Below are 13183 nucleotides of genomic sequence, written 5' to 3'. Positions count from 1 at the left end.
TCAAACCACAAAACCACCCAGTTTATTGTGTCTTTGGATTTACTGGCAGGGATCAATTTGTTTAAGCAATTTCCATTCTGCATCAGTAGAAATGGTTCATATTCATCAAGACCTGCTGCTTGGGCTAGCCCAGTTTGCAGGGACTGAAGTGGGCATATTTAAATATGGATGATCTGCATGGACATGAGAGTCATCAGAAATTTGACAGTCACCCAAACTGGACTGGCTCTTTAGGCCAAATGCTCCTCTTTGCCCATAGAAGAGGTACAGCCCAGAGAGCAGGCAGTATAAACATGCTCACACTGACTCAGTGATGTGCCTCTGCCATAACAGGAGAAACTCCCACTGGTTTCCAGGCTATGATTTGGCTGTAAAAATAATAATAATGACAAAATAATCAACAGTGATGGATATATTTACCAGGAGTGGGATTGTAATTACTCACTAAAACCATAAATAGCCATCAGAAGTGAACAAATCACAGACTTGTGTGAAACCTGGAGAATAGATCTAGCAGTGAAAAAGTCCTTACACGTCTGCTAGAGCTCCTGTTCAGTTTTAAATCTAAGTGGTGAAAGGAAGGCTGAAGCATGTCAGAAAATCTGTAACACTGTAATGACTTCAATCACATCATTTGTCTGTGTTTACTTCTACTGTCAATGTCTGATCCATTTTTCCTCAGGAGAAAGATTGGAATACCTTCCAGGCACCAAATAAATAAACGAAACCTCATTCTTCTTGAAATCAGGAACTTTTATCATGCTCCCTCCTATTTGTCTCCTGATGTACACAGTCCAAGAGGATATAGGAGAGTTTTCAGCTGAAGCTCTGTTTTCTGCATTGGACACCAGTCAGCTGCTGGGAGGATTCCAAGGTTTTAGATCCAACTTATAAAGTCCTGAACAGTCCTGGACCTGCCATATGTGAGGAGGTCACCTATTATTCAAAGATGTGGTGCTTCATCAAGATAAATACACAAGGTGTGCCCAGCAAGGAGTCCTTTCTTTTGGAAATAATTTTCCATACTTTTCTAACTTGTGGGCATACTATGAAGTTTGCTTTCCCTTCTCTGGGTTACATCAACTGATGTGCAGAGGTTTTTCTGTATACCATCTGTCCTTTATCCCTGCTGTCATGTTTCCAGTCATCAAGTAAATGCCCAAAGTATTGAATCGGTATATTTAAAAAAAAAAAAAACTAATTTAGTAGAATAACTGGAGTCCCTTGTTAATAGATTTTCTATTACTTTAGTCATTCTTGTGCCCTTTTTTGAGACCCTTTTAGTATTTTTCCCAAGACACCGTAACAATACACATAATATTCCAAAGGAGGCTATTACACTGACCTACATGTATATATATTTTTCATATTTTTCATCCCATTCTATGAACACTGTAGCAATTTCTTTGTTTGCTGAACATTTGGTTTTTGTTTGTTCATCTGTTTTTTACTACAGCTGCAGCCAGACAGAGGTTTTCTTTGTGCTGTCCATAGCGATGTCCTCATATCTTTCCTGACCTGACAGAGGTAAATCAGACCCTGTAAAGATATTTTCAAGTAGATTGCATGTTCCTCTCCTGCATGTATCATCATGTATCATTGAACTCCTTTTGGCATCATTTCACCCTTTCATCTAAATTTCTCTGTAAATATCTGTATTGGAGCTGAGCTTGTTCAACTTAAACAGCTTTGTCCATTTGCGCTCTTTGCGCTCAACAGCTCAGTTCCTTCTCCAGAGCTGCATTAACTTACAGTTAAAACAGATTAGCCTTTTTAGGCAGTATACAATTCCTATTTTCCCCCAGGGCCAAAAATACCCAGTTCAATGAACCAAGTAACATACATTCTGGTGCTTGCCCAGCCATGGGTAAAATAGCCCCAGAGTATAAAATTCCAGTTCTGAAGAGCTTTTCTCTCTGGTGAAGCTTTCCAGTGAAGGTCAGACCTGGTGACTGCACAACAATGGTGTACTGATGTGCCCCCACAAGGTTCTTTCCGATAAATAGTTTAGAGACTTCCATACTAAAGACAGGTTTACTGGGGGAATGGAATACAGCAAGTTAGAAGGGATGAAAATTCTTAATTTCCTTCCCATGCTTATGATGTGTTTTTATCACTATTTTGATGCTGAAGATATTCAGTCCACAGCTGATCTATTAATAGTCACAGCTCAAGTGCCTGTAGCAAATTATTTAGGATCTCACTGGACTAACTAGTGGTACTGCTTAGATAAAAAAGCCATGATTTCTTCTCCTACCCATCCTTACTTCCAGAATACAGAGGTTGTATAAAAGACCCTGTGCAACAACTTTGTCATGGACTTCTTACAGTATATAGTTTTCCTGGCTAGTCAGCCTGCAAGACATCTCAGCAACTGTCTTGGGAAAAAAGATTTTTGGGGTTTAGACCACTGTCTTTTATCCTGAGATATTTCTGGAATATTTTTTTTTACATAAAAATAAATTTTCAAACAATTTTTTCACCTGGAAAAGAATATAATCGGAGAAAATGGTTGCTTTTTCTTGAAATAGTTTCAATATAATATTTCATTAATAGCAGTAATTTTCTGTCCTTTGGAAATTTTATTTCTAAAAATACAGAAACACCAATGCTTACTTAAAAAACTGGCAACTGTCACAAAACCTAATAATATGCTAAAGTTTGGAAACTTTTTTTCCATAAAACAAAGCTTTATCCTCATCGAACATTGAAAATAGATTTGATACACTCCATCTGAGAGAGTTTGTTGGGAAAGCCCACCAGCTTCAGTGACATCAGACATTCCCTCAACACAAGGGAAGACATTCCCTCCATTTACATTCCTGCTTTAAATTTAAGGATCTACAGAGGCAACAGTGCTTCATGCAAGCGCCACATTGAGTCACTCAAGCTACCTCAAACTCATTGAGGGACACCGTCAGTTCCCTGGTGGGCTTTCCCAACAAACTCCCTAGCACATGTGGATTATCATATCTAAGTGCATCTGTGCCCTTTTGAACATGCCTATTGTCTGCTCAGCCATGCATCAATAGCTTAGACAGACACGTGGTTCCCATGAGAAGTTTTGTTTGCTGAGCTTCTGAAGGACTGCAGAATAGCAGTCAGTGGGAGCACTGACACCAACTCCAGCACCGTGTCCTCAGCAAGGACATGTGTCCTGCAAGGCTCTTTAGGGCTCAGCACCCCACTACAGGTCAGGGTGACAGGAGCCACAGTGATGTAATTCAGTGGGAAAGAAGAAGAAGAAATTGCATCAAATCTGTGAACGCGTAATGTGAGACTGATGAATACTTGTGTACCTGCAATATTAGCTGTAAAAAACTAATTCTTGGGGGAGAGTGGCCAATTTAGCTGTATGTCATGGTGATTGAATTGTGGCCAGTGTTTTTCAGTAAATCTTAGTCAAGGTGGAAAACTTCCTTGACAACCATCATTCATAGTTCCCAGAAGGTGTTATGCTGTTGTCCTTACCCAGCAGAGCCGCTGGCAAGCCATCCTGTGGTGCAGCCAGCAAAAGAACAGTCCAGAACAGCCCTTTTCAGCTCTTCTGCAGTTGCTAGGCGAGCACTCAGGTCAACACAAGCTTTCTCAGCTTCAGCTAAATCCAGACCCTGAGAGTTGTTCTTGGACTCAAGTGCAAACACTTTCCCTGCAACACCAAGAAAGGACATGTCATCCATCATGGAATTGTACTCAATATATATTCAACAGAAATATTGCAAATTATCACCAAATAAAGCCTTCATGCTTTTACTAAGGTTATTTTAATGGCCCACCTTTTTTTTTTTTGAAAAGCCTAATTTAATCAGGACTGTAAATATCCTTGTGTTAGCTTTTCTTTTAATTTTGTCTACCACAGGAAAAGCAAGAATGGCACTAGTCATTCCTAACTCAGAGGGAAAGCTTGCCTTGCCTCTGTAGGTCTGTGCTTCAGATCTGGAGAGATAAAGCATGATACTCTCTCATATGCACATATAAAGTTAAAATCACAAAGAACGGCTCCTGTAGGCTACTAATGCTGGAATCCATTACTAAACATTTTACAGTTACTCTATAACAGCTACATCCATAAAGTAAGCACATGCCTGAAAGCCAGTTTTGCAGCCCTGCCTTCCACATCAAAAATAGATTTCTACTTACTCTCTAAAATCAAAATTATGTCATTCCATGACATCTGGTGTCTAAATGCAGACTGCTTCATTACCATGTCTTTTTGGAAAGACAGAGTTTTTTATTAATGGAAGGTTTTTTTTTTTTCTTTGAATGAGCATGAGAACATATTTAGCATAACATTTTTTGTGTTATTTTTATTTTCAGTTCAGTTTATTTTACTTTAATTTATCTAATACCAGGAAAGCTGAAAGGGTGAAAGTTAGAGGTTTTGGCAACTGGGAACAGGTCAGTTGGGGTTTTGGCAATGAAGTTTGAGAAGTTACTGGGTTATGGAATGAACATGTTAGCTGGGTGCTCCAGTAAAAGAAATAAACAATGAGACACTTTGCAGCTGACATTTAATTTGACATAACTATCTTTTTTGCTACACAGAAACTATCTTTTTTTCTATCACATCTGAGGGATGTGATAGCATCCCTCAGAATTCCTCCTGGTTTTCAAAGGTACAGACTGAGATTGCTTGCAGTTGCAGGAAGAAATTTTTTAAGCACCACTCATTCAGTAAATGCCTGGAAACTCTTATTTATGTCTTATTTCCAAAGAGGATTCGTGGTAGTGGTTACAGGAATGCATAACTTCCAGCACATGCCAAGTGCTTGCTATGTAGCCAGCTTCACACTCACAGGAGGTATTGACCAGTATTGGGAATTCTTCAGACTGATTCAGCCTGGTTCTGTACCAGGTGCCACTCTCACCACATACTCTTTCAAAAAATTGGTAAATCTGATTCTAATCCTAAATACAGGCAATTTATACAGGGTAGATGTGCCTCCAACAGCTTTCTGTTCTCACCTGTGCACAACTACACCCACTAGAAGAATCACAGTCCTTACATCAAAAAATGTAGTTTCTCTCAAGTAAGCATGTAATTTGTGTTTACATTAGGTAACAAGGGCAGACAGGTCCTAATGAGGACTCCTACTTTGGTGGGAATTCTACATGTGCACAGCAGGAAGTCATCCTGACTTGGGAAAATGGCAATTCAAATAAGCAGGACAAGCAGCTATAAGAAGGAATAGAAATTCAGAGTACCCAGACAATTTTCCTAAGGCAGCTAACAGCAGCTGACCAAGGAATACAGCCAGAAACACTGGTCAGAGTGATAATCACTAGGTTACATTGTCTTTGGATTCTCCACTGTATTCAAAACCATTAAGTGTCATTAGAATGGGGGGTTTTACACAAAGTAGTGAAAGCAGCAAGCCTCTACATCCCTGAGTACACAAACATCAGAATTCTCTACAATATGTCCCAAATAATGCACATGACACTAATGTGGTTCCTTTTTCCAAAGCTTCAACAGACACAGTGAGATGTGCATGGCCTAAGGAGAGAGACAGTAAACAGAGAGGTGATGGTTTAGAACAGCCATTCTTAAGTGGCAAAACAGCTTTTGCTCCTAAAGCAAAACAGGGATTAAGTGTAATGATTTACAGGTTCTGTCCCAGCTAAAAACTTGTCCACATTCTACATTTAGACTGTCAGGACTGAGGTGCACTGTCAAAGACATATAGGGCAAATTTGCATAACATCTAAATTAAATCGTGAATGTTATTTTGACATGGCATAACCCTTATTTTCTAGCTATTAGTATTTCACTTGGAAACCTTAAAGAAAGGAAAATAATCAAAATTTGAGTTCCATCTAGATACAATTAATTAATGATTTAGTCGTTTTACCAGGAAGCAAGAGTTACATTTTTAAAGAGTTACATTTTCAGCCTATCCAAGACAGAGGCTGAGACAGCTTCCCTTGACTACTGTTAAGCTGTTTGCTAGTACTTAAGATACACTAACTTTTTACTAGAAACTGGAGATGCTGCCAACACAGAATTTGTCCTTTGAAAAGGTATCTGGGATGATCAAATTATACAAACAAATGAATTATAAGGTGAGCTAGGAAAGACTGGTTGGGAAGTTACAGTGAACTACTTTATAGGAAATTCTGGTTAGACAGAATTTGCTTAGAAGTGGGTAAAGAAGGCCAATCTGTTTACCAGACCAACCTGTGATTTTTCTTCAAACTTTTAGAAGCTCTCTGGCTATCTGCCCATTTTTCAAGATGTGCCCTTTGTTTTGTCTAATTTCTTACTTAGAAAATATAATAGCAAGTGGAGTTCACTTATCAGATGGTTGACCAATGGAATAGCTGAGTCCTCAATATCCTGAGATGTGTCACATTACTGAGGGGCATTGACAGAAAAAATACAGGAGACATGCTAGCATGGTAACAGGAAAACCACAAAACCACATGAAAACAGGAAATCCCCTTAAACAAAAAAGACTGCAACACTGAATTCTGCACCTTACAGTATCATGGCTAACATACTCAAGATATGGATGTATTAAATTTTTCTCACTTTTAATCTCAAAAGTGGTATCATTTTCAGTCTAAGGGAATCTGAGGATCCTGGATAATTATTTGTAACATTTTTATCGGTCCTACTTGTAATGAAATGTTTCCTAAAAAAGGATTGTCTCTTATAGTTGATGACATAGCAGTCATCTTTTTATATTGGGGTGGTTGAAGTCAGCCTTATCTCTGAGAGAGTATCAAGATATGTGTTGTCATTCTGTTTTAAATGTGAGACTGTCCTGTATTTCCATAAGACACAGGATGAAGGATCATCTGTACATGAAGAATGTAGTATGCCTTTGGTTGTGGTACCTTTGAGCAGACACCATGTCTCCACTCCCTCTCAACTCTGTCACTTCATTTCTGCCCTGTAACATTCGTTTCCCACAACACTTTCACCTCCACAGGGGGGTGGAAATTTGTTACCAAAATGACACACTTTTCTGAAGCTTTTCTAAACAATGTAAGTCCCTTTGGTTTCAAGATCAAGCTAAAAATCCATGCAAAGTAGTATTTCTCAGAATGCGTACTGAGCTTGTTGAGTTTAGCAGGTTCAGAATGAAAAAGATTCTTGTCACAGTGAGATTCTTTTAAATTCCCATTTGAAAAAAGTGATAAAGCTTTTCACTTCAATGATGAGGCATAAATAATAAGACATCATTCTTCCAACCTCTATTTGTCAGTGGGATTCACAGTTCACATGAAAAATTCATGCTTGAAACAAAAGAGATTTCCTCTTTAATAACTAGCCTCTATTAGATTGCTATCTTCTGCCATTATCTGATCACTGTTATTACAGAATATTGATTATATTTTGATTTATTGAGAAAGTTGTAGTTATTTTTTTGCAATGGATTAATATAATTTTTACTTAAGAGTACCCCACTGTATTCTGATTGAAAACATAACCACAGAGACATATATCTCAGGGCTTCTAGGAATCATTTTTATTACCTTGTTCAATTCCTGCCTTACTAGACTGTAGATTTCCCCTTGTAATTCCACAATCAAGTCCAAAAATTCATGGTTGAACTAGAGCTTGTCTTTTCAACATGCATCCAGTCATGATTCAATGCCTCCAAGTAAAGGAGAATTTACAGCACACTTTATAGTAAACTGTTCCAATGGTTCATTACTCTTACTCCACCTTATTTCCAGCTCCAAATTTTGCTAAACTCAGCTTCTAACAACTGATCCTCATAATGCTTTCAAGACTTAAGAGACATCTACAATCAGATATGTGGAAGTGCAAAAAAGGAGTTCTTCAAAAATAAAACCAGTCCAAAATCTGTTTCTTCATATTTTACAGAAGATCAGTGGGTTTAACAGAATTCTATTGGTTATTAAGAAAAGACTTTGGCTGATTTATTCTTTTACAGAAACAGATACAACAAGAAGTTCTTCTGAGGTGCACAGGCACAGCTCAAAGCCCACTGAAATGAGTTCAAATTTCCCCATGTCTTCAGCAGGATTTGCATCATGTTTGAAGAAGGAACAGAAAACTGCATAGTCAAATATACCTTAAAGTAAGAACATCCCTCAAAAATACTATACAATGAAAGCACTTTGAAAGGTATGCCCAGTGTGCTGACCTCACGATATGACACTTCCTATTTCAAATAATAAAACTTAATCAGTTTCAACAAAACAAATTTGGTGAAAGATGTGCAAAAGTGGAGTCCAATACATTTTTAATTGAATGTTAAAAATTTCAAATTGAGATGAAAGAGATCAGAGCAAGGAGAGGTCACTTCTGTACCTCTTAAATTCTGAGAAATTTAATTTTCATTTCTATGGATATGTGAAACAATGTATCTTGATTGTAAGTGTAAAGGTGGAAGATCCAGTCACTCTACAATTGCAGACAGAGATTTGGCTAATTACTAATTCTACTTAGTTTTCACAAATGTGTAATTTATTTCTGTGAGAAACAACAGTGAATGATGTCTTATTCAATTAAAAAAATATTGCATCATCAGAAATATAGCAAAATCAAGATGTCATCTTTGAGTTTCCCATCAGCTAAACCCAGCTTGAGCCTAAATTTTGATTTTACTGGACAATTTAGGACCAAACAGTTGGAATTGTTCACGCGTGAATGTGTGTTATTTTGTAAGCAGGAAATGAAATGTGTAGACACCTGCTACAGAAATTTGAGCATTGAGAGACAGCAGAAGAGAAAAAACATATATTTTTTCCTTTACTTTAAAAAAAAAAAGGATGAAAAACAAGCCAAATTAAATACTTTAGTAGGGGTGTTTTCCTAATTTGAATGTCATCAGTTTCTAGTTAGAGGCATATCTCTCAGACCTTGTTTGTGCCCAGCTTCATGGACTCTGGATCCTTTCACCTGCAACCTCTGCAGGCACTATGCATGGACACTGCTAACTACTGGCTTGACCAATAGGGCTTCATGTGATCCAAATTTAGCCAACAGAGCAGCTCCAATTTGGCACAATTAGTAATGCTTTGAAATTAGCACATTTTCCATTTCAGGAGTGTCTCGGTACGGTGGATGAATCGCCATCACCCTCTCCTGACATGCTCTGTCTCAGAGCAAGTACTCTGCAGAAAACTATGGTTCATACGTGTGGATATTTTAGAAGCCTTGAACAAACAGAAGAGGGAGGCAAAAAAAGTGGAGGCAACTCCTGTGCAGGATTCAGGAAGTCACATCCTTGTTCTCCTATTCCAGCGCAAATGGAAAACAATTCAAACCTCCTGAATTTGCTGTTATACAATTGAGAACTGCCACAATTACACATATTATTCTCCAGTAACTGCACTGGCAGTGGCACACCAGAGTATGTGCACACACTCAGAGTATGAACAAGCCCTTGGGGAGTCTTCTGTCCATCTGACCTGGACCTGGACAACTTTGAGCAAAAAAAAAGCTGAAAAGTGAAATGGAGCTCTATTTTATTTCTGCATTTGCCTGGGTATTTCTGCAGCCTATTTGTGCTACAGCAATATATGCCATGGTAAATAATGGTCAAGAGAGATCAATTAAGCTCTGAAGTTTTACACCTTCACCAGACCTCGACAGCCATCAGTTTTATTGCCTACTCTCTGCCATTATTTTTGTGTGAGATAATAAAGTGAAAGTCTTCCTTAGGGAAATACATTGCAACCAGTTGCAGAGGTTTGACTGTAACAGGGGCCAGTCTGAATTTCACAGGTTTTTTACAAGACATATTCGAAATCCCTTTAGCAGTTTGCAACACAGTCAGATACCTTCAGTTAAAAATGACAAATACACAAACACGTATGTGTCACTCAGAACATTGGCACTTAAGTGACATTAACATGTATTAGAAACTAGCACCATTATATTTTCACCCACACCTTAAAAATGAGAAGGTAGTTTCTGACTGGATCAGACCAGAATCTGCTATAAAAGAAAGGATTAATCCTAATTCATACTCTCAGATTTTCTTAAATACATAGCGGTGAATTTTAAAGCTGATATACAGTGTTTTCTTCTGTTTTAATCCAGATGGCTTATAGGACAGTGTTACAGTTGTGTGCTCAAATATTAATATTAGGAGAACCCACTGAAGATCAAGTTAATAGCAGACTTACACATCTTTCACAATGCTATCTAGACTTTAAATAAAATTGCAAACCACATTATTGTAATAATGCTTGACAACTGTAATGTATTTCAGATATTCTGCCTTTCATACTATGAATGTTTTACCACATGTGAAGTAAATTTGACGAACTGTTGAATGACAATTAAAATCTGTCATGACCTGTCCCTTAAAATGATCTCCAACTTTTTTTCCCTTTCTCTTTTAGAAGATGCTTGTTTAGGAATCAAAAAGTTAGTTTTGTTAGTTTTATGGAAATAATAAAAATTGGAATGTGCCCCTGAAAGAACAAGGGGATCTTCAGGTGGAGCATTCTCAGCAAGGGAAATTATTATTCCTGCCCTGTGTCCTTAAGCTCTATGAAGATTCCTTTTTCATGGATATGCTTCCCCCCGCCCCACCCCCCCCCCCTTCTTATTTCAAAGGCATTTTGCTAAGGAAGGAGTACATCCAAAAAACAGAATCACAGTTTTGCCTACTGCAACATAGTACAGTTATCTGATGCATTTCTTTTCCTTTATGCTGAATGAAGTGTAACTCTCCTTAAACTTTACAAGAAAGGGTTCTGTTGTATAAATGGAATACATTTATACATTGTACTCAAAGCTGTAGAAACATACAGACAAGATTAATTTTCTCCCTTTCCTTTGCCATACTTTGTCACCAACTGAAAGAAATTTAAGTTAAACAGGAAAAATTCTGTGAGAACGAACAAGAAGAGATTTTTATTGCCCTATAATGTTTAAGTTCTGTTGTCTGGAATAATGCAGCAAACATCAATGGTAAAGGATTAGGGTATTGGAATTAAAAAATCCTGAGATTGGGCATAAATCTATCGCAGCTGTGAAAGTGGAAAAATGTGGAAAATTCAGCATTGCTGTCCTAGGAAAACATACAGTTGTTTCAAAAGTAATGATGACCAACTTAGACAAGTTGGTCATCATTATCACAAGCTGAATCATTAAAAGGGCGTTGGGTTACTGGAAACTTTCAAGGGATGCAGCTTTTCAGGATCACCATCAGCAAGTAAAAAGTCCCATTTCAGAGTAACTGGTAGCTGGTGCTTCAGCCAAATCCATGTCCTGATCACATCCCTCAGCAGGGGAGTGCAGATGAAGCCCATGTGCAGAAAGGTGGGCAATCATTTCCAGCATGTGTGGCACTGAACAGAAGAGGTTATCAAAGTCTTTCACTTCTCAAGTACCTGCCCATATAAAATGACACATCTGAAGTGGGGAGATGGGAAAGTCCTTTGGAGAAAAGGTACTTTGAATTATAAGGAGAGGTCTCCTAAAATATAGCTGAGCCTTCTTAGTTGTGTTCTGGCTTTGTTTCTTTATTCTTATTTCCTCTGGAAAAGTTCACTATCCTGTCATTCTGTTGTAATAAAATAATCTTAGCCTTCTGGGATCTTATTTCCTTTCTCTGCTTAACCCCAGGATATTTGTAAAGTCTCAAAAAGCTCTGAATCAGAAGTTTCCTAATACAAACTGGGGCGTGTATTTAAGCCTCTTATTTAAAAAAAAAAAAAAAAAAAAAAAAAAAAAAAAAAAAAAAGAAGAAGTTGGTTTTGGTTTTTTTTTCCTATTTGCAATAACACATTTCAACAAACAGCCCTCATTGCAGCCATATCAACCCAGCCCAAACTGAATGGGAGACTCACCATCAGCCTGAACAGAGATGATCTGAAGTAAGAAGAAGAAGACAGATCCCACGCCCTGGAGAAAGGTGAGAGAGAATCTCTGAGAGCCTGGAGCCATTGCCCTGCTTCCAAAGCCCTCAGCTGCAGGAGGTTGGCTGCCGAGGCTTTTTCTCTCTCCTCCTCTGCACTTTCGTAGCGGGCTCTGCGGTGATGATTTCAAGGAGCACTTTCCCTCGGCAGGATCCTGCGTCTTGGGTTTGCACTGAAGGCGGGAGGGGTGGAAAAAGAGGGAGGGAGAGAGGAATCCTTGGCTTGGCTGGTGTGAAGGGGAGGGGAAGGTGGGGGGAGATGTCCAGCCAGCTGGGGTTGGGGAGAGGCTTTATCCAGCCCGGTCTGCAGGGCAGCGCACACAGAGAACCGGTGTGAAAAGTCACATTATCCTGCCGGTAAATGCCTAATGGATCACCGTGGAGGAAATGCAAAAGCCAGCAGGGAGAGAGAAGGGGGGAAAGGACAAGCGAGGAGCAGCAGCAATCCCTGTGTGAGAGGAGAAGGGCAGCTCCAGAGCTGGTGCTGGTTCCCGGTGTGTTTGTGAGCTCAGCTGTGCATCTCCAGAAGGCTGGGTGCAGGCGTGGGGAGCCTTTTCCTCTCCTCAACACAAAATCAGACAGCAGTGCCTTGCTGAGGTCAGTGGCTGCTGCAGCGAGAGTGATGGTGCTCAGGTGAGGGCTGAGGAGAAGTGACAAAGGCATGGGACCCTGGTGACCAAGCCTCCCTGAAGAGCAGCACTGGGATGGATTAATCCTGCTATTTCAGATTCCAGCTTTGGGACGGCCACGAGGAACTGCAGGTAGAAGCTGGGTTCCATCAGCTGGTCTCTGTCAGCGCTCCTGCTCCAGATAAATGGTCTTGGTCAGGTTTGAACACTCTGAAAGCAGCTGTTGAAGGGAGTTTCCAGTTCCCACTAGCACTTAGAGAACTGACATCTGTCCCTCATTCTCATTCATCTTATATTTGTCCCAACACAAGTCAAAAGAAACCCCCACAATGAGAGGAAACATACTAGTGGTGATGCCAGGATTTATTTAGCTAAATATATAAACGGAATAGTTTTGTGTTGCTGTTGGAACTCAGCAGGGCTCAGAAATGTTGTTTTCATATTCCCATCCTATTTTGCTTTTATTTCAGCTTCTTAAAATTTTTTCCCTTAGAAATTTGAAGCTGGGCAGAAATGTTCAGTCTGGCAAGAAACTATGAGCTACCAGAAGCAGAAATAAGGAGCTGACCCTTCTCACTGCCAGAAGTCCTGGTGTCCTGCAAGGCCAGGTGTAGGCAGCTACAGCCATGGTCTGAGAACGATGAACTTGGGCAGTGTTGGTTTCGGTCTCACAAAAATGACTCAAGATCAGGAACTCCTGTA

At 39.3% G+C, this 13183-nt stretch overlaps 1 protein-coding gene across 1 annotated transcript in view; it reads right to left on the bottom strand.

The window, feature by feature from the left end:
* The window catches only part of SUSD5 (sushi domain containing 5), a 40612-nt gene extending 28731 nt beyond the window's left edge, over positions 1–11881 (bottom strand). Inside the window, exons 1-2 of the mRNA XM_066572245.1 lie at positions 11785–11881; positions 3472–3649 (exon numbers count right to left, since the gene is read on the bottom strand). Of these exons, the coding sequence (XP_066428342.1) occupies positions 3472–3649; positions 11785–11881 (275 nt within the window). The remainder of the gene's footprint in view (positions 1–3471; positions 3650–11784) is intronic.
* Between the last annotated feature and the right edge of the window lie 1302 nt (positions 11882–13183).

The sequence above is a fragment of the Molothrus aeneus genome, chromosome 1 (assembly GCF_037042795.1).
Source record: "Molothrus aeneus isolate 106 chromosome 1, BPBGC_Maene_1.0, whole genome shotgun sequence".
Classification (NCBI taxonomy): domain Eukaryota; kingdom Metazoa; phylum Chordata; class Aves; order Passeriformes; family Icteridae; genus Molothrus; species Molothrus aeneus.
The sequence above is the reverse complement of the archived record's forward strand: the minus strand, read 5'-3'. Positions and strand labels throughout refer to the sequence as shown.